The following is a 23,250-nucleotide window of genomic DNA, read 5'->3' as shown; positions in this document are numbered from 1 at the left end:
TATCATTCATGGGGTGACAAGATTTTGCATCTAAAAATTCAGGATTTTCATTAGAAAAAAAAAAGAGTGGCAACATTTTCATAGAATATCATCAATGTTGACATCAAATAATTTAGAAATGCTGTTTTAGATTACTTGATAATTTTGTTTTCAAATTCTCAAAATCAAATCAGGATTTTTGATATTAAAAATTGAGCTAGGAGGTTTTGAAATTTGAAAATGTCAGTTGAGACATGGGGTCTTGACATATCAGGAATGATGCATCATTTCAACCAATAACCCTGAATTGTGTAAAAAATGTAATGGAACTTTAAGGCTCGTTAACTTTACTACATCTTGTCCAACCTGAATGAGACTTTCACAATTCTGTTTGCTTAATTGATTAGAGTTAACTTGAACGTGAAATCAAGTTTTATTTTTCACCTTGATTCCAGGAAAATTAGGTGCCTGTTGATAGCTTCAAGAGATCTACTCAGTTATTGCTCGAAGACAGAGGCACAATACCACGTGTTTGCCTCTTGACTAAGAGTCACTCTTGCCGGGAGCCGAGTCCCCGGCGATTTGTCAATGTCACTGGCCACTTTACACATTGGCCCCCGTTAATTTGAAGTAACAGCTTACCCCGTATAATGTTCCAGATAATACCCTGCATTTTCAAAGTTTAGTCATCAATCTACAAAAGACATTACAGCCACTGTGAAACTTCATTCTGTCTTTTGACTTGTGTAGCTAAAACCAGCATGAAAAAAAAGGAAGAGAATATGAGGGAATGGTAAACAACAGTTGCCCGGAGGTGAATTGAACTTGGCAATCAAATAAAAGTTGGAGTGTCATATTCCTAAAATACTGCATTCCACATAGTCCCATTTGCAATTCCACACATTCTTCTTCTCTTTTTTTTTCTGTCCCTCTCTTTCTCTGGCAGAAATGTGCAGTAGTCGTATATTTCTCTTTCACTCTCACTTTTTTTCCCCTCAATATTTGATATTTTTTCGGGAGTGAAGTGAGATTAAAGGAGCCTTCTGATTGGTCAACTGTAGATTGGTAGAAAACCAAAGAAGACCAGAGTTTGTTGTCGTTGTCGTTTATGGGTATGGTTTAAGTGATGATAGAAGGGGGTCTGTTCTGTCTCAGCTTGTGGCAGATGCTGTCTCTGCACACACACACACACACACACACACACACACACAAGTATAGTTTTATCTGATATGTGAGTTGCCCCACCTCTGCTTTATATTACTCCTCAAGTTCTCTCAGGGAGCGGTTGATGCCGATCTCCAACTCAGAGGATCTATCATTTGTTGCTAAATTTGGATGACGTTTACAGGTGAATCACATACAAGCTGATTCCATCAATACAGATTTAGAAGATCTCTGGGTACAGTTACTTGCTGCTGCCATCATTTGTGGACATTTTATGGAGCTTATAATGTTGGACAGGAGGACAAGACAGATTGAAAGGCGTAGAGGTACATTGAGTTTACTTTCTCTTCGATTTCATGATATCTGGTGTTGTCGACATCTTTTAAATGTGTGCCACTCTGTAGAGGTGGTTTCAGGAAGAATCTAGTTTGGCATGTGATGTCATCGGTTTGCGCTGTTATAAACAGAGAGGGCTCTCTGTGTATGTAAACAGTGTCTGCTTTAGAAGGTTGAAAATAGATACCTTCAAGGTAGAGAAAGTCGAGAGGATATTTGTGTCTGCTCCCGGAGTTAGTTTGATGATCCTTGGACAGAAAGAAAGAGAGAGAGAGATGAAGAGAGGAGGAGGGGGAGATTGAGGAATGTAGAAAGGCTGATGAGAATGGAAGCAAAAAAATCATGAGCAGTTATCGAAAATATGGTAAAGATATCATTTTCTTGTGCTGAGATAGAAGTTAATTCCTTCTAATGCTGTTAATCAGAGGTTTATTGTTTTGAAGCAACACCCATAGCTCAATGCTGGCGTACATGGAGTAATATCGAAAGGTGAAAGGCATCTTGAAGGAACTTGTTTTTGACCTAGCATTTGTCTCATACCATATGTCGATGAAAAAGAAAAAGTGTAATTTTCTTCTATTTGTGTTGATACATGCCAAATCCACCAAGCTAAATGGCAAAGTTTGTGCGGAACGATGGAATTGCACTGTACAAGAGTCTCCGACAATTATGCTAACTTGTGCTGTAAATTTATGGCATTTTCCCCTAAATAGAATCTCCTACAAACAGAAATTGCTTGTAACCTTTATCGGCATATCGCAGACTGTCGTAGAGAGCCACTTGGACATTCCCTAAAATGTGAAGATAGCCGACATGCAGGAAAACCGTGTAGAGGGTGAAACAAATTTCCATGGGAACCTAGTGTACACAAAGGAAGTGGCAAGAATCAGGGATAGGTGTATGACAGACTTGATTGGAAATTGAGCTCTGCGAATGTAAATGCAAGCTGCATTTCGGGCAGCAGTAGTCCACGAGTTATGGTGCACATTAAAACCTTACTGTGAGCGGGGGATAAGTTACTGTGTTCACACAGAGTTTCTGCAAACAGTACAAATTGAGGTACGAAGGTTGCACATATTTAGATATGTGTGGTGCAAGCAAGCTGATGACAGGGGAAAAGTGTGAGGCTATTTCTATCTCTGACTATTTTTGGAGGAAAAACTTGATGAATCTGTCAGGATTGCACGATGACTGCCACCTCTGTGGTTTGCATAGATGGCACAAGGTGGTTTGCAAACATTATCTGCAAGGCTTGTCATGCCACACAAAAGATGGGGGCTATTTTTAGTGATGTGTGTTTAAAAGGCAGCAGCTCTCATGTGCAAAGCATTATGGGTAAATATGACACAGCAGCATGCATATCATTATATAAAGCCATGCACCCCTGCATTGTACCTCAAACACTGGAATAAAAACAAAAGGAAATTCAACGAACTTCTGAATTAACTGCTTTTCAACCTGTTCAATCTGAAATGAGGTACACTAATATCATCTTGATTCAATGACAAAGTGTTTTTATTACAAAATTGAAGGTGTGTTTGTTTGCTTATTTGTTTTTGTACAAAGGTAGCATCTATAAGAATTATTTTGGTAGTTGTCACTTTAGAATCAATTTTAGCTGGACTAGTGAATTTAAGAAGAGAGTCTGGAGCATGTCAGGAAAAAAAAAAGTAGAGCTTGATGCTTTTTATCACATTGATTGAATTTTTCTCCAATTAAAACTTAACTGATTAATGATTCAAACAAGTTAAGATGCCCAGTATACTTTTTGCTGTACATAGTATTTGTTCGAGAAATCATACTTTGTTGATGTAAGCGTGAGGCTAGTCATTTTGTTAGCATTCCCGCTGCAGTTGAACATTGTTGAAAAAATGTTAGACAGCTGGGGGTCCATCTATGTTTCAAATGTCAGAAGTTTTTATCGAGTCAACAGAACACTTGTTTGTGAGCAACAAATGTCACTACACTGCTTCTGCTCTGGCACTGGCAAAGTTGGGAACTCTTAAAACTTGTGAGAGGGTGTTCTCGAGCCTACTGAGATGGACAGGTGGTACCGGTGGGGGGGGGGGGGGGGGGGGGGGAGGGGGACTGTAGTTGGGTTAGAAGTGATGTGTGGTTGGACTTGAGCGGCAGTGGCAGGTGATGACATCATAAAGACTCTATTTATAGCCCTGTCAGAACTGTTGTTGGTGGCGCTTTTTTTTTCTTTTTTGATGTCTCGAATGGATCGGTTAATATATCAACGATTCAGTTTTCCCTTGATTTGTAGCAAACAACATGATTTTCATTATCCTGGGATTTTACAACATCTGGTCATTTTTCTACTTTCTGTGAGGGAATAAAATCATGTTGTGAACAGGAGACCTCGTGTACTATTTACTCTGAGCAATACGTATTTTGATCATGAAGTGGATAAAAGAGAGTGTCTATTTCTCTTTTTTTTTTTCTCCAGAGAAGTCAGTTTTCTCGATATTTTCTGTTCAAAGGGAAATCCTAGACGAAGAATTCACTCTCAAGCTGGTGAGATTTCCTTTATTTGCAATCAGCTCTTTTTTCATGTCATAAGGCTCTTTTTTTTTTTCTTTTACTGCCAAATGTTATGACAATTTTGAGAGAGCATGTTACTTCCTTCTCCGCAGTCAACAAGTGATCCTAAATGTGCTTGGTAGCCGAGAGCTATTTGCGTGGGATCATGAGAATTCTTCTCACAAATGTACTGGAGGTGCGGATTTTGCAATCATATTATATGGCTAGTCTTGATTCAAGCACTTTTCAAGCAAAAATTTCATGCTGCAAAAAATGCAGTCGGCTCCAATTCACGAAAATTTCTTGCCACAAAAATATCTTGCTTTACAGTAAACAAACTCTCAAATGGCTGCCTCCGAGGTTTAAGTCTCGTCACATAAGGCACACTCATTTTCCCGTGTGAAAGCATTAGGTGAAGAAAATCATGATTATTGTCAATATTGGATAATGCCATGCCCCTGTTTGCTATTAAAGTTATCACAGCTGTATGATAATTTGGTGCCAAATAGAGAATAACTTCATTTTTAATTTCACTTTAAGAGGGAGATGGAACAGGTCATGTATTTACTTTCTTGATAGAAACATTAGACTGGAGGAGGAAGGATGTGTTTATAATAGTGCTACAATGTAGCAGATCACTGCATGTCTTGTATATGAAGTCTCAGTGACTTGAACCAAGGCCACAGCACATTATAGATATCATTTTTTTTTTTGACAGAATTGATAAATAAGGATATTTGATTCAGCTCCTGTGCCATCTTTTCCTCCACCCCCTCCTTTTTTTTTTCCAGCAGGCAAGCTGCAGAGAGAGAGATGCTACAGGAAAAGTTCCTTTATTTGCGAATTATGCCCCATAAAGACAGCTGTTCTTTTCGGAGGAACTCTTTTCAGACTATCCACTGTTGAGCCATGTATGCTGATAGTAGGTCACACCCACACAGTTGAAAGTCAGAATATGACAGCAGAAACAAAAAAGTACAGTGGCTCATACTGTATTGCTATCCAAACTGGCATGGCAAGCAGTTACATTTCGTAGAACCATTTTACAATTTCTATGTGAAATGAAGATATGTATAATGTGTATTATCCATATGTATACACACATTCATGATATCTTCTCATTCCATTGAAGACTAGTCCCGCGTATTCTCGGGCTGGGGTGAATGGGAAATGTGTGTTATAGGAAAATTAGTGCGTCTTCAATGGGTTAAGATAAATATACCCCTAAACTTTTTTTAAGCCTCTACCCTGAGATCTAAATGTAATATGTGCTCCTTTCTGTGTATTTGGCTTTTTCTGAACAGTTAGTAATTTTTAAAGAGTTAATGTTGTTGCTTTATATTTTCACTCAATACAAGCTGCAAATCTTGGAATGTCATTTGTATTTTACACAGTATATGGAAATGAATGAGTTGAATAGAATTGCACTGCACTGAATTGAATTATCACCACTGAAGTTATTCATATGTCATACAGCTATTGCACAGTATCATGGGGCAATGAACTTGTTTATATATATACCCACCTCTCAATTAATGGCAAGGTCGGCACCTTGTCTTTGTAGTTACCCCACCCCTATCGAGGACTGACAATTAATTGTGTTGCACATTTAAAAGTAAAGAAATACTAAATCCGTAAACAAAGTTTATAGATTGAACAGTACAGTAAACTGATTCATCCCCCCTTTCTTTTTGCAATTCAGTTTTCCCTCAACTGTGGCAAAGTATGCCAAAGTGGTACAGGAAACATTTCACTGAGGAGATCAGACATAATTCATGTCTACGAGATCAGGCAGTACTGATACTTATTTCTCTCTTGGGAGAGGACGTGCCCATAAGTGACAAGAGTTTTAATTTTCAGGGGCAATGGAATCTGCCATGTTTATGAATAATGTTTTCAGGCAGTGATAATGTGTAACCATGTGGTATGACATTCTCTTGGGTGTGATGAGTAGGGCAGTAAATTTTGATGATGAAGTCTGAATTTTTATGGTGTATGATGCCCTTTTATATGTGACCCGCTACAACAAAAGGATCCTAAAGTCGCTGATGGGTGAGCTGAGAAAATTGAGTTTGAAGTCAGATCACCAAAATCTGTCAAAACGTTTGGATTTCTGTTTTAATATAATTTTGTAGTCTAATGTATCTTCTATCATCTGCCAAAATTTCGAAGCTAAATGATAAAAGGAAAGGCCTGAAAATAGCATTTTTCTGGGCCATGATTGGCTCGCCCGTCAGCGACTTTAGGATCCTTTTGTTGTAGTGGGTCACATATGGAAGCTTCATCAGGAAATTAAGGGGTGAATTTCATGTTTCAGGAACCAGAGAACAACAGAGAAAAGTAGTTTTCAAGCAAATTTCAACTTTTCCAGTGAAGTGTACTATACATTTGTTATTATCTTGCCCTGCAAGTTGAAAGTTGAACCAGTTGTGTGTTTGTATTTACATATATTTGATGCTGAATTCTTGATGCCGGATAGGGGGAAAAAAGTAAAGCAGTTTTAAAAAGATTTTGTTGCCTTTTGTGAACCTCTGTCACTTGTCATTCCGTCCTAAGGAGGGGCCTTGTTTTACCCGCCTCTTTGCAAATCAGCAGGGTGTTGTAGAATGTCGCAACCAATTTTATCCGCCCGAGTCGTAAATAGTGCGTATACCGTCTGGTCTGGTCGTGCTCTTTGTTATCGCCCAATTTGGAATTCGGGGGACGCAAAAACAAGATCAATCGCTGGAGTGGGCATCATCAATATTTGATCCCGTGAGTTCCCCCTCGAGAGGAAGCTTTGCGTAGAACGGGAGTGTGAAATCAGCACTTCGGGATCTTGGTAATGCATTTGAAGGGCAGGTCGAATATAGGTGTCACGGTTGTTATCACTTTCAAGCACGGTAGCTCATCAATATTCATTGGTTGAGTCATCTCCTTTGTGTATTTTGTATTTTCCTGAGTATCAGATTTTCCTGAGTATTTTCATGTGGATCAGGTAGTTTCCATCCATCAGCACATTGTGCATTTCACAGTCTTCAATTTCAACAAGAAGCCTGTATGGTGTTGTTTAGAAATTATCTTGGGGATTGATAAAAAGAACGTTTTTTTTAATGAGAATTTGCACATTCAAAGAATTGGATCCCCCAGATAGTCAAACACACACATGATTTTTATCATTAGCCAGTGAGGCTGGGATTTTAAATGATGTGGTAATTTTCAAATGTATTCAGACCTGGTATAGGTGTTGTAACAGATTCTTGCAGCATTTGAATTTTCTAGATATATCGAAGAATTGCAATGTTGGTTTGTTTGCAGATCTTCTTTTTCTTTTTTTTCTGTTTTCCTTTTTTTGGTGTGAGGGAGAGAGGATGAGGTATGGATCGCATCTGGGAACCAAAGTTAACAAAGCAAAACATCATGATATTTTATCCCTCTTTATTTTCTCAGTGACAACTAAAAAATGTATGCTGGAGCCAGAGAGGGGTCAAAAGTATACCTTTGAGAATATCCCAGAAAGTTTTGGTTTTGCTGGAAAAAAAAGGAGAAATATTGTTGGTATGATGGCAGTGTATTTCTTGAGCAGAAGGACATATGGTTCAGCTTAATCCTGTCAAAATGTCTAACAGTGCATCAGTCAAGTCCTGGAGATATTTGTACAAAGCTGCCTGTTTGTGTGATTTTTTTCCCATCTATATTTGAACTTGTGTCCCTATGTCACTGCATTAGAGCTCAAGTGTCAGCATGATGTCATACTGCACCACATAAGACTAATTTGATGAGTATCATTATCTGCACAGAAGTATGAATGGTACAGAAGCAGAGTGTAATAAGTCCTGTAAGAAATCCTACTGACACAGATAAAGATTTTGGAATATTTTTTTGAGATGTATAGCTCATTCTGTGGTATCAATTCAGACAGATTTTTTTTCACATGTTTTAAACCAAACTTTTTAAGAAAATGTGATATATACCTTTAAACATACCTTCAATGTATTTTTTTTTCTGTTCAGTTTAAATTAAAAGTGGTCCTCCTTCATCTTTTCTTTCATCGGATTCCCCTTTTTTCCATCTGTTCTTCTTCCATTTCTTCTCTCCTTCCTCCTGCTTGTGCTTTTGTTTTCTTATCAGTTTGTGGTATTCTTTATTCTCCTTCTTGATCTTCTTCATTGTCAAAATCTCCACTGTCGATATCATTGTCATCGTCGTCATCAATCATCATCATCATCATCATCATCATCGTTTTCATCACAACTATCATCATCTGCGTCATTTTCATTTTTTCTTGTTTGCTTCTCTCTTTCTTAACCTGTACAAACTCACAACCTATCACACACACACATACATACACACACACATACATACATACATACACACATACATGCATACATACATACATACATACGTACATACATGCTGACAGACAGACAGACAGACAGACAGAAAGACACATTTTTTTCCCTTTAAAGGGATCGTATAGTTTTGGTTGAGACTTAATTTCAGGTTTCTAACATTTTTTTGTGAGATAATGAAAAACCTCTTATGAAATATGAAAGAGCATGTAATTCCATGAGGAATTCAACGTTTATTTGATGAAAATTGATTTTGAAATGGCTTAGATATCCAAAACAGAGCGATTCTAATAAAGTGTGGGACCCACACTTTTGTACGATCGCTTTGTTTTATTTTGTTTTTGGATGTTTCAGTCATTCCAAACCCGATTATCATCAAATAAAGTTTTTAATTCCTCTGTACTATTTCATAAGTGTTTTCTTGGTATCTCGCAAAAAGTTAAAAGCCCAGTTCTCATCTCCACCAATACTGTACCATTATCCCTTTAATCATTCAGCCATGTAATTGTGATCTAACTGAAAAGGCCAAGTTGTGATACCACAGGCCTTTCAGGCATCGGTCTCTCCTCCATTCCCCCTTTCCTCCCCAACTCCGGCCTCCCAGAAATGATTTTTCTGGAATGCGGATACCTCAGCCCCGGAGGTTGTCATGTTGGCCTCCCCACTGGTTTCCAGGCCGACCCACAGACCCAGAGCCATTGGAACCAGCATAAGGCACAGCCATTCTCTCAGCCAGACATCAGCCCGTTACTAGCATTCCTCAAACTTTACTCTCAGATGACGCTGTCAAGAGTTAATACCCTTCCAGTGCTAAAACTGCTGTCATAATATCTCGGTGAAGCCACTGCCTTAACCCGTTGAGAAGTGATATATTTTTGTATTATTCAATTCAATTTATTTCATTTCAATTTAATTGTGCTTGATTTCCATCCAACAGAAAGCTTAAATACACATACAAAGTATACATTGTATAAGTCATATTGTCAGCAATTTGTAAGCAATACAGATCATAGAGTTTGATACGAAGGATATGAATGAATGAAGGAATGAATGAATAGAAACAATGCCTGCTGTGCAAAGATGACAAAAGTAAAATGCATACTTTGCAATAGTGACAAAAATAGCACACACTTCCCTTAAAACCTGCCCTAGTGTGCTTGGGGCTAGTCTTCAATGGGTTAACCTGACGGATACACCAGTTAGATGTATCGGTCAAAGGATTTTAGATTGCTGTTCAGTATTCTAATGATACATCATTTACATGATAGAGTGGTATTGTGAAAATTCAATATACATGCAAATTTTGTCATTGTGAATATTCATGATATGCAATTAGACATGCATCCATTCTGTCTGATTAGAACCATGGGGGCATTAGGCACTGTACAAAAACTCAAAGCTTGATGTCTTTCTGGTTCTCATCTGACGATGTTTCAAACAGAATTTGTTAAAATCGCAAAGCTTCTCAGCTTTGGATCAGAGTTTGCAAGTAATGCCCTAAAAGTTTAGTGATGATGTGAAGTTGTTTCTTGCAATATTCATTATTTGTAGAAATACATTATATATGCATTGCATACATCCGTAAGCATGCATCACTGCAACTTTTCCACTCTTGTGTTAATATATGAATTCATTTCAGTGTCTTTTTATCAGCAGCCGAGTTCAAATAGTGCCCGCAAGCATTTACCAAAAGGGCTCTTCCTTGAACATGAACATCAATGCTGAGAATTTTGCTGAGCTGTAGAGAGCCCTCTGTAGGTTGAAGTTGAATAGCCCAGCTGCTTCGTCGTTCTTTCTCTTTTGCCCATTAGTTCTTGTGCACACATTTCGGAGGTCCTTGGATAACCTGTTTACTAGACGGCAGAAAAAATATGGCTGTGGGGAGATATGTTTATAAAATCTATGATATTTAGTAATAACTAACAAAGAATATTGCAGTCTTGAAAATATGCATTTTAAGAAGGTATATTTGAATGCATGCAGTCTTTATATCTAGATCTATTATCAAACAAATTTTGAAAATATCATATATGTCTGCATGCTTATTTCATACCTTCAAAGAATTTTCAAATACCCCATGATTTCCATACAAGTGCAATCCTCAGGTCTGCACTTGTAGCTTAGCGTTCCAGTTCACCAACAGATGTGCCTTGAAGTAGTAATTAGTAATAAATCCTAGAATTCCTTGTGGTATTGTGTTGGTCTTCATCTAGGACCATTGTATCTTTTCAACTCTGTGTTTTTTTCCTTAACTTCTATTATGCTCTTGTGATTTGTCTGTATTTCTAGCATTGTTGCCTTTTTTTCAGGGGGGGGGGGAGGGCCTAACTACATTTGTAAATGCCAAGAAGATAATGTGACAAGTTATAGGTAGCTGCAGGGGTATACATGAAGGATTAATGTCTCCTGCTCTCATTTGTACTCTAACATAGTTTGCTGAGAGCATTAGTTAGTCCACGCAATCCTCCCACACCCTGACATTTCGTGGACGCACGTTAGAATCGGGAACCAAGTCGTGACGTGATTGGACAATTTCTAAGGAGAGTGTGTGTGTTGGAAGCAGGCCAGTGAGATTGGTGCAAACATGGAGAGAGTGCTGTCATTTCTGTGTGGACGTGATGGTGGGAGGATAGGGGAGGGGTTTGTGAGAGAAACGTGACAACTCATGACATGGTGTTGTAGGTGTAAAGGTTGCAATTTGGTAATGCTTCATGATGGGTTATACCTGGATCCATATCCAGAATTGTTTTTGCAAACAAAGAAGACTTTAACTTTGAGCTTCACTCTTTTAGCATTCTCTATGTCTTAACAATGAATCATTTCAATTCAATTTAAATATATTTCCATTTTTTGATGAAGATAAATAACATACATTTCACTTTCAGTTGTGACAGAGAAATAATATAAACAAAACAATGTGAATTGAACAGAGTAAACAACAATAATGAAACTTTATCAGTAACCAAACATTGAGTACTGAAGTAATCAACCTGAAGTAACTAATATGCATTGTACTTGCAAAAAAAATGGAGAGACCTACTGAAAAGACAATGCCTGTAGAATGTGGGCCCCTTCAAACCATGCATGCATTCCTTTTTCTCAAATTTTGCAAGGGTGAATGGAAGAATTGATATGTGCATATTAGTATAAAATAAATATAGTAAGATAGAAATAGAGAAATGGAGAGGAGATAATCAAAGGGGTATATTCAGGAAAGTTTTTCAATTTTGGGGTCGGGGGTTGGGATTTAATGTAGGTTGTAAAAGCTTTGTTGCTGTGTATTGATTAATGTTATTCTTTGTCATGCTGAATCAATTTTTTTTGTGTGTGCTTGTCTTTGTGGAGATGTCTGAAATGCGTAATATATAATAATGTTGGCAATGATAATAATAATAATAATAATGATAATAATAATAATAATAATAATGATAATAATAATAATAATAATGATAATAATAATAATAACAATTATTATTATTATAAAAGCAAACAGAGGAAAAGGGGTAGAATATGTTTGTTTGAGTGAGAAAGAGAGATTTAAAGAAAAGGAATATTTATTTTGTTGTATATGTTTTGTGCAGAATGTAGTTATTTGAATGGAGCAAAATGATGCATTTTGAGAAAAAAAAAGGAAATAGATGAGCAAGGAGGAGATAACTAGCTACATAGATAGACAAAGAAAAAGATAGAAAGATACAGAGTGAGAAAAGGAGAGAGGGAAGGGAGACATGCTGACTTTTAATTCAACCATGCCTAACTTCCATCTACCTCTCGGATCTCACTGATGCCCATCCTACATCTGTAGGCCTGTCGGATCAGGCAGTCTAGCGCTTCTGGAATGTGATGAATTGACGGATGCGTGGCCACCTTATTGGAAGGTGTGAAGGAAAATGTTTCTCGCTGCGCTGGTGAATGTTTTACAGCATTACCACGATTCCTTGATAGAAATCCATATGAGAGAGAGAGGGGGGGGGGGACTTGCAAGAAAAAAAAGGAAGAAAATGGGAGAGGAAGAATATAAAGATAGTATGCATGATGTATTTCAAAGACAGTGTATTGCTCCATTCTATTTACATATTACATATTTTTCATTATGTATGCTTTTTCAATCTATATCTTTATCTCAATACCTGTATTTTGTCAATGAATAAATAAATAAATAAATATATATACATATATATATATATATTTATGTATTCCATATTTCATCAATATATGATATATGATATACTTCAACACCATTCTAATAGAATTGAATCATATGAATAGGAAGATTAAGAGATAGATCAAATAGATGGTATATGAAGAGAGAAAGAGAGAGAGAGAGACTTGTAATGGTATTTATGTTGTTTGCAGACACTTTTGCATCTACAAGGAAATAATCTTCACAATGTTTGGGGGGGGGGGAGAGCGGAAGATGATGAGAAGGATGTCTTACAGGAGTGATCTCGTGGCCACTTAAAGTGACAAGCATGTGGTAGATCTATCACAACATACAATTTTGGGTGTCAATGCCCGGAGGGGAACAGCGATGCCCTGTAGTTAGACTCTTGTCATTACATGGAGATTCCTGCTGGCGGAAGGAGACTCCGGTAGCAAGCTGTTGTAGTGGTCTTGTATCAACTGTAACAATAAGATATTAATGATTATGATAGTAAGAGTGGTGGTAGGAGTAGTGGTAGTTGTAGTAGTCCTTGTAGTAGTAGTAGTATTACAACTGTAACAATAAGACAGTTTTAATGATTTTGATAGTAGGAGTGGTAGGAGTAATGGTAGTAGTAACAGTAGTAGTGGTAGTAGTAGAAGTAGCAGTAGTAGTAGCAGTAGTAGTAGTAGTAGTAGTAGTAGTAGAAGTAGCAGTAGTAGTAGTAGCAGTAGTAGTAGTAGTTGTAGTAGCAGTAGTAGTAGTAGTAGTAGTAGTACTACTACTACTACTACTACTACTACTTCTACTACTTCTACTACCACTGCTACTATTAGTACTTTCAGGAAAAGCACTATCAATATTAGGCGTACTACTAGTATCATTCATATCATAGTCATTACATTTATTACTGCAATTAGTGGCATATTGGGACATCAGTATCTTATCAATGCCGTTGCCTAGCAGTATTTCAATTACAGAGTGCATGTTGAGTATGAATCTGGTGATATTATGATATCAGCAATGTAAACCCATTCCTCCATCTTGGCTGACAACAAATCCACCGATTTAGAACGCATCACCTCCACTGACCATGAACTCCTATTATTGGTGCGCATAGGCTTTATCCCCCTCCTCGCGGATGAGAAATGGTCACACACCTTGTGCGGAAGGAACGTAATTGCCAAAGGCCGACCGCTAAAGCCATGTTTATACTGGTGGAGCTTAGCGGAGACAAAACAGGACTTTGAGTGGAGGATATTGGGTGTCCTCAGATAAAGTCATCAATTGACCCCCTGAGTATCCTCCTCTTTCACCCAGGTATATCCCTTAACCCTTTTAGTACAGATTGGTATAGAAAACCCCATAACATTATACACACTGTTCAAAGTTCGTGACACAGAAAGGGTTAAATCTTCTCACTCTCTTCTCTCTGGTTGCTGACTGCCTCATTGACACTGTCCCCTTGTACTTTTCTCTCCAGGGGGGCATTTCATGAAGTGTTTTCTCAGATATTTTTTTTTTCTGACACACTGTTAAAAACTACTGAAATCCGTGCCTATGATTGGGTGAGAGCAAATTTATCTGAAAAATTTGTCGGACAAAATGCTTCATGAAATGCCCCCCTGGTCTTCATAAGAAGTAATGTTGTTGAGGTTGTTGAAATTGAACAGCACAGATCGTTGTAAAGCTAGCAGGTCGAAGCAAACAAGAAAAGAGAGTGAAAAACTTAAATATCTGGTGGTGATGTATGACCATTTAATGCTGATAGTCTGAAATATTGTTCACAAAAAAAGTTCTGATGTCATGATTTGAAGTAAAATCAATTACCTGAAGCCATAGGAAAATCATAGATACTTTCACATACCTAGGCATCTATTCATATTGTGCATTCTTGGATTAGTCTAATACTATAGGTTTACATAGGCAAGATGAGTCCTGATAACAATTTTCTTGTGAACAATTGTTAGGTATTGTGTAGCTCGTAGTTAGATTTATAGGATACACTCAATTAAAACTACCCACCTACTAGAATTTTGCTGATATACTACACCTCCTTATCTTGAAATGCCATCAAAACATGCTTTACAAAATCACTTTAACTCTTCTGGAGCATTCATATTGTCTTCCGTAGATGCCCAAAACTTCCATCTTAGCAAAGTCAGATCCAAAAGGGAGGAAAAAAACACACACACCAAGTAGTCCAAAGTTGTATTCAAAACTCTTGTGATCATGGTCCAACAGTGACAGTGTGCCATTATATATATGATTTTCTTGCATTTGTTGAGACCTGGTTAACAAACACGGGGGGGGGGGGGGGGGAGTACCCATGTGTGTTGTGTGTGTATGTGTATGTGTGTGTTTTAGTCATATTTGTGTCTGTGAGAATGATTGATTGTTTGTCAAAATGACACCTTTTATTCTCGGCCACCAGCCTCCGTGGCTTACAAATATATCGAAGTAGATATAAAAACTCTCATGGAATAGGGTTTTCTCATCTTGTTATGGCAATACTGACTCTACAATTGTTCATGCAAGTGCTTGTGTGTGAGATGCATGTGTGATGGCTTGGATGCCATATGAAAAGAGAATGGAAAAGAACAGATGATTATGATGAAAAATCACCTCCAGAGTGAAGTATAAATATTGACATATCATATTTTAGGATGCTTTCTGCAATTTACATGTACATGGGTAGAAAACACATAGCAAGATTCAATTTTGGGTGAGATATGAATAGTGAAGGCCCTTCAGTTTGCATTCTAAAATGTCAATGCTTGCTTACGTGGGAGGCGCAAGGAAAAAAACTATCAAACTTTGGGCAGTTTTGAAGGAGGGGGTACAGTAAGTCCACATTCTGTTCGACTTGCAGACATAAAAAAGCAATTCAGTGCTCACATTCTAATACTTTGTTCTCACACAGATACACAGCAAGACACTCACAGACACTTTATACACACAAAAAGCATACACACACATGCACACTCACACACCCAGACATACAGAAACACACATATAAATATACACACACACCACACACCCATACAGACACACACACACACACATACACAAGGTGGTTGCAGCACTCTATGCCTAACTAAATGTGTGCTCGCAAAGCCCAATCACGAATCTTGCAAATTAGTGGTGGATTCGCCCGGTACTGCATGCCAAATTGCCCATGTGCAGCACAGGCTGTGCACACTATCACCGGTAGATAGTGTCTTCTTTATTTGCCGGCCGGCACGGTCGTTTTGCTCCATTCTGCTCGGTGGTTTGGAAGCTGCGGGGCTTTGGCGGGATCTTCCGGAAGGTTACTTTGGAATTAACGGACGGCGGAAAGAAGGCAGGTGTGATGGCGACAGTCGCTTGTTCAAAGAATGTGTTACATGGTGCGCTGGTGTGGAATGGATACTATGTGAAACAGGTGGATTTCACAGGTGGGTCTGGATTTTGGAAAAGATAGGAGATGAAAATGGATGGAAATATGTCCAGAGTATATTTCATATATCTATGATATTTCTTTGAAGATTATAAGTTTCATTGCTCTGATATGGACATGTAGATTTAACATGTGGGTCTGGTTTTTATAGACTAGAAGAAAAGGCTAATTAAAAACTCCTCTTGAATGTTTGTGTCATTTCAAATAAATGGAGATTGAGTTGACTTTGTATGATTGCTGTTGTACTTGTGTGTCATGGATGGTATATAAAACAGGTGGATTTCCAGGTGGGTCTTGTTCTAACAGACCAATAGACATACTAATAGGAAAAGTCGTTGAGAGTGTGTTTATTATTCCTAATGTATTTTGTAGATTTGATTCAATTCTTTTAATCTGTTGAAGACTAGTCCAGAGTATACTCGGGCAGGTGTCTATGGGAAATTTGTGTTACATCAAAATCAGCCCGTCCTCGATGGGTTAAGTTATGGAGCAGAATGACCAACAGTCACTTGATTGACTCTAAACATAGTCATCTTATGTAGATGTGTAGAAACTGGCTTTACTTGCTCTGTTCGGCAACACCTTTGACAAGTACGTGAGTCATGTAGAACAAGTATCAAATGAAAATGCATGAGGGTAAAGGTTACTGGGTCAGTAGTTTGATAGGCAGTAGCTGTGCAGAGGGAGCCAAAGGTTGATATTACAAGAGCTGGATGAATTGAGGAGGAATGTCCGATGTCTGGCAAGAAATTGACAAATGAGTTGGACCTGGCAAGGTTGCATGATGAATTGCCGGGGCATGTTTCGTTGGTTGCCATGGCAGCACCAGGAGCTGAAACAACATCCCATTGTGTACAATGCAGACTTTGAACCCTTCCACTGGCTCGCAACATCGTGTAATTTCGATCATCTGGCACCCTATACCTTGCTCGTCTTGGAAGAAATAAGTAGGCACCATTGACCCAGCGTACAAACGTTACATTAAAAAAATGTCAGGTTATGAATACAAATTAATTTCATGGGCAATCATGAGCATCTGGAAATAATCAGACTTCTGCATATCAAATTATGAGAACCTAATATGAGCATGTAATAATGATAATAACTGTAATAATAATAATTATGATAGTGGACTCTTATAAAGTTCTCATTGTACTGTCTAAAAAGTTATTCATGATGCTGTGGAAACAGAAATAAATATTTATGGTACGTTGCAACATAAAGTCATAGAAAATAGAACATAAGAACAAACAAGTAAACAGGTATACATACTATAAAACGAGAAATGTTCGCATGCATTTTAATTTCACGAATTTCGCAAGCGCCAAGATTCGCGAAATTAAAATGCACACGAAATGTCTTATCTACACTATATGCATTGAACGCAAGAGGCAATTCGCGAAAATATCTTGCCACGAAAAAGGCCGTCGGCTCCAATTCGTGAAAATTTCGTGCCGCGAATATATCATGTTTTACAGTATCCATGTAAGCAATTGTCAGTGTAAATTAAAAAGTTTTTTTTTTTTTTAGGTTCAATTTGACAGCATCAATTGAAGGTGCTTGTCGTAGAGATTACTTGCAAGGTTATTCAGAAGTTTTATGCCCATGTATGAAAATGTTTGTGTAGATTTTTAACACACTTAGCTGTATCAACAAGGTGTGAGAGAAAAAAAAAGAAGAGAAAAGTTTTGTGAATGTAAGATGGTCTAATAACCTGCTGTTTGTAGTTCTTGTCTGATGGATGTGATATCCTGTCAAAGATGTCTGTTGTCCATCATCATCAGGGCCATGAATTTTATGATGACAATTAGTTAATTAGGTCAAAGCGTGTCCATGGAAACATAGATTGTGGCATAAGAGAGATACGATAAAACGATGTTTCCATCTCTTTCCATTACATAAAGTTTTCTAATTTTTGTTTTAAATACTTTCTACCAGCTCTTGTCTTCCTAAACTCTTTGTCTCTCTCATTAGAAACTCAAGTTTATTTGATGTCAGTATCAGTTTAGGACAGTGAGCAGTGAAAGGGTTAATTTCATTTAACAGTCTGTAATTCTCATTCCATTCTTCATTCATCATCGTGTTTCTGCTTGTTCTTCTATCGATCTCTACAGTATTATATCCCTTTCATCTACTTGGCTTTCTTGGGAGGGGTGACCATCTTCATCTCTATGACTTTATTTGCATTATTCACATCCTTGTTATAGTCCACATGATACAAATATTTCAGGGAAAGCTTGTAAAAGTTCTGAAAAAAACAGATGATAATTCAGCGTCTGATAGAGTATGGGCAGTGTTAAAACAATGTTGTTTTTTTCCCCACTTGCCAGGAAAGTAATTGTCATATATGGGACACACAGTAATTGCGAAGATTATAAACAGCAATCAATTACCCCCCACGCAATATTATTTTACCCGATGGCCTTGACTTGCTGCAGAAAGCACAACGAGTATCCACCATCGATCTCGTCATTTTGGAGAGCAATGTGGCGGAAGAGTACGGGACCAGACTGTATTGATTCGGCTGCAACAATATGCATCTTCTCTTCTGCCTTAGCATGATACATGTCATGTCTTAACCTCCTTTTACTGTGCTTTTTTTTTTTCTGGAAAAAAGTTTCATACCCAATGTTCTCTCCCCGCCATTATCCTAATTCATGTGCAGTCTTGCTCTCGTAAACATACTTGTAGTAATGGAAATTGCACACACTGGTGTCTTTGCAGCATCAGGAAAAATTGAAGTGCATTAGCATGGGCTGCCTTGAAACGTACTCACGCGATTTGCAGTTCAAAACGGCCTGTGTAATGTGTTCGCTCACGTTTTCAATGTCATTGACATTTCGTTATACCTGCCAGGGTGACATTCAATTCTATTACAACAGCACACATTGTTTATAGATCCCAGCCTGGGAATTTCATAGCCAAACAGTCGCCAACATTCACTTGTTTATCGAAACAAGGTCATGTATCGTAACAGAATCTTGCAAAGGGCATGTTCAGTTCACCTGCAACAGAGTTACACATATATACAAACAGGGATGTGCATGTATTTACACAAAGTTTGGCCAAAAAAAAAATACACTGATCATGTTCAAGGTATACAAGAAAAATATCTTTGTACATCAGCATTCATTACATGAACTGAAATTGTGGACATCATGAAATGCAAAACTGAAGCCTTGATGCAAAATGAGAAGATGCGCTCAGGAGAGGCAATATTACTATTGCATCAATTTTCATCTTGTATTGTCGTGAGCAATCCATGTTTCTGTACATTGGTGATTAGATGTGTCAAAGTAGCTTTTCATGTGAATGGCCTGGATTAAGGCTAGCAAGTGCAATTTGTTGATCTCATCAGATTCCGGGGCTCTCTCATTCATTTTGATAAGACCTAGCCATGATACAAATACCACCAGAATAGAGCAGTTTCTTCAATACATTTTAAGCATCCTTTTTTTTTTAAGTTCATGAATATGCCTTCTGATAAGCAATGATTGTTCTTGGCAACTGGGAAGTCTGTCATATCCTTACCTATCATAGCAGCAAGGAATGTAGAAATTGATTTATTAAGAGCAGGTACTCAGAAAGGCTTGCTATGGGGCCCTTAACCCATTGAAGAGTAGTCCCTAGTATACTCGGGCAGGTGTCTATGGGAAATGCGCGTTGTAGCCAAGCAGCCTATCCTCAACGGGATTCGGGGGGGGGGGGGGGGGGGGGGGCAATGTCGGTAGGTATGCATAGAGTGTTTAGAAAATACATAATTTCATTGAGTGCATAGAGTGTTTAGAAAATACATAATTTCATTAAAATTGTTGTTGGAGTACAGAATCTGCACTGCAATCGCTCCAGAACTGTCGAGTTACCATGGCGATGATAGATCTAATTCACAAACAAGCATGTTGTACAAGCACGTGGTAATTCATCATACGCACTAGCCAGCCCAAAGAACTAGTTCTCTAGACGGTGGCTCGGAACAATATGTGTATTACACCTGCTCTGTTTGCGGTAAAAGCAATTAGCCATCACTGTGTGTGCTAATCAAGACCTATCATGCACAGTATCAGCTGTAATGAGTGCCATGTCCCTGTAATTTGGACATCAATTAGGTGACATGTAGCTGGGTTTGATTGCCCATGTATGTGGGCTATAACACAATGTGCATGAACTGATCCAGTTGACAAACATGTTTAGCTGACAGCTTACATTACATGAAAATCTAATTTTTATGTTTATCACATTATCTTGTCTGTTAACAAAGGGCATAAGTTTCCTGTTTGCTGTTTGTGGGGCGTCACCACAAAAGCCTAATGATTTCACATCAGTTTTGAGCATTTAAAATATTACAATTGCCGTGATTATGAGGGATTCAGTGATGTTCAATCAATATGATTTGTCTTACTTGATTTTTGAAAGCCTCCTAGAGAAATTATGAAAAAGCAGGCAACCATTATATTTACACAATTTCTAGAAAACTAGCATTGGAGCTTAGTGGAGGTCAGTCTCTGTTGGAAGGTTAGGCATGTAATCACAGTTGGTCAACACTGAACCACCATTGCTACCTTAATTCTTCAAAAATGTGGAAGGTCATATTGTCACTTTCATGACCAAGAGGCTTCAGTCAATTTTTAGGAAATAGTAACAAATAATTCAAACACCTAGGAGACTCTTTTTCTCCTGTACAGTATGTCCTTGATTGGAAATAATGCATTCTTTTTCCTATGTCAATTTTTATTAACAAACAAATTGGATACCAAAAGGCTGCACAGTACAAATGAGACAGGATTTTAGACACTACATACATTTTACATGAAAGAGTATTTTCATTTCATTTCATTTCATTTCATTTCATTTCATTTATTCATTTTTCATTTTCAAAAGGGAATATAGGTGTACAAAACATATCATGCAAAAAATCAATATACAACTGTGTATGTAATCTAAATGTATCAAAATACAGTGAAAACACACAATCAGTTGTGAAGCCGAGATGCATGAGATTTACTCAATGTCAGAAATGGAGGGGAAGATAAAAAGCAGGGCTTGTAATATGCATTCCCCTGAAAGTTGTTATTGATAAGATGTAGAAAAATTAAGAATCTCAGGATTGAAGGAGGCAGAATAAACAGGAGAAGAAAACGATGATGAGGAGAGAGGGAGAGTTTGTGTAAGGATAATAGTTCTTTCACATCTAAGGTAGAAATGGTAGACTTCTCTTGGATTTCATGTTCTAGAATATAAGATTTCTGCATTTTGAGAAAAAAAAAGTTGCTAAGGCATCTGCACTAACCCTTAAAAAACCACTCTGTGTTGCCGACGAATCTCTCAGGACTCATTTGTACTTTGCGTGTGAATCACTTGCTATATGGACGTGCCACAGGACACCCAAAAAGGGGGGCTTTTAAGGTGGTATAGCTATGTCTCCTATTTCAGGATCACAAAAAATGGGGAGGGGGCGGGACCTCAGAGAGCCATGCAATGCTTTCTAAAACCAGTGCTATCTCTCAGATTTCACAAAGACCTCTTTGCAGCATACAGCTGGCCGGGCGTTGGAAATCAGACGACGTGCCGGTCAGCTTGATTCGATGCACTCTGTGTAATGCAACAACTTCCTGACACGCTTCACCGAGTCGGGTTTCATTTAACACCAGCTGCAGCGGTAGTCACTCATTGAATGACCTTTGATTCCCCGTTTGATAGGTCCTCAAGAGAATGAAAGCAAGACAGAAGTGATTCTACTTTGCAGTTCCAAGATTCAAGGGTGTGATTTTAAAGAGAGTGAGAAATTTAAGAAACTAAGTCAGGAATATCAAATGCTGTGTTATTACATGACAAAAGAAGTTTGAAGAAAAGTTTGCATGAGTTGCCCCTTTCAGAAATGTGGTTTGCTTTTGCAAGATTATGTGAATGAGTTGGCTGCTACATTGCAAAGAAAAATCTAACAGGAATTTTCATGGATGGGACTAAGGAGAATAATTTTGTATTATATTCGTGGAAGTCATGAATGCTTGAAAATGTCAAAAGCAGCCTGGCTTCTGCGTTGGTTCATTCTGAAAAAAAGAAAAAGAAAAAAGGACAAAAACAAAAAAGGAGCAACTGTGCACTTGCATATTCGAAGAAAAGGCAGTCATTTCAAAGATAATAATCAAGATTTTGTTGCCGCTTCCATAAATGAATTGTCTTTTTTTATTACAGTATCGACAGTGTTTATCCACTGTCTGTTTTTGTTCTCATGGATGAAAAATATTACTCATGCCCGACCTGAACCGTCATTGAGGGAAATGGCGGCAATGCTTAATGGAAAGAGTTAAGTCTACATCCATTAGTGGCCTGATTGACTGTATGCGGGATGATGGTAGAATACCAGCTCACCTTTCTCTGTAAATATTGGTTTGCACTCCTGGTTATCTTCTTGTAATCATCGTCTCTCCCCCGTCCTCTATGTTATGTCTGCATCAGGACTATTTTCACTGCTTGCGTAAACAAGTCTCGGGGGAGCTGCTACAAGATGTTTATTCAATGAATTGTTTGTGCCACATTAATTTCGAAAAGAAAAATGATAATATTTATCACAGATGACCTTTTCGGAGAGGTGTTATTCCTTTTTTTTTTTCAAAGACTTACATTGTTTGATTCAGTCCCTTGAAGCCTACCCCCTTTTTTCCTCAACAGCCACAGCACCAATGGAACAAATATGAAGCATTTCTCATGTTCATATATGAAGCATCCTTTTATGAATACCCACTAAGCATACATGCACATGATATCATAATTTGCAATCTTACTGTCAAATCCTTTATAGTTTCTTTCTTTTGAGGTTGTTGCAGTAATGCCATTTATTTTGTGTTTGTCATATCTCATAAAGATCAATTCATGTCTGTCACCATTTCTGATGCTGGGGTTATGCTTTGATCACGACGACAGACTTTGTTTGACAGATGCAGCAACCAAGGAATATATCCAGTTTTCTTTTCTGTGTCATCCGCATTGCTCGAAAAGAGTTGCGCACGATCGCTCGGCAAGCTGAGTGTGCAGCGTAAGGTTTTCCAGACTAAACACAGCTAGGAAGGAAGGCAGAGTGTTGTTTGTTGCTGTGGGTCAGCTTTCCTCCGCTACCATGGCAACCGCCGAAATCCCAACTGGGATGCCTTTGCCTTCATCTTGATGGGGAGAGCATTTATTAATGTGAAGCTCGCTCGGATTCATCATGTTTGCAAGGTTGGGAAGCCCTAGGCTTAGGAGAATTCATGTTTCAAGAGAGATGTCTAACATACCTACATCTGTATTATAAATTCATTCTGTAGCATAGGCATTTCTCACTCAAGGATATATGT

General features: G+C 38.0%; 1 protein-coding gene across 8 annotated transcripts in view; it reads left to right on the top strand.

The window, feature by feature from the left end:
- The window catches only part of LOC139740744 (actin-binding LIM protein 1-like), a 223,497-nt gene that overhangs the window by 97,201 nt on the left and 103,046 nt on the right, over positions 1-23,250 (top strand). The window contains exon 1 of one of the 8 annotated variants that reach the window (XM_071651316.1): positions 15,684-15,917. The exons of the other annotated variants lie outside the window; for them this stretch is intronic. Within the exon in view, the coding sequence (XP_071507417.1) occupies positions 15,833-15,917 (85 nt within the window). The 5' untranslated portion in view covers positions 15,684-15,832. Of the gene's footprint in view, positions 1-15,683; positions 15,918-23,250 lie in introns of those variants that run through there. 8 annotated transcript variants of the gene reach the window in all.

The sequence above is a fragment of the Diadema antillarum genome, unplaced genomic scaffold, assembly GCF_040938485.1.
Source record: "Diadema antillarum isolate AM-2024a unplaced genomic scaffold, OU_Dant_1.0 seq00000877_RagTag, whole genome shotgun sequence".
Lineage (NCBI taxonomy): Eukaryota > Metazoa > Echinodermata > Echinoidea > Diadematoida > Diadematidae > Diadema > Diadema antillarum.
The sequence above is the reverse complement of the archived record's forward strand: the minus strand, read 5'-3'. Positions and strand labels throughout refer to the sequence as shown.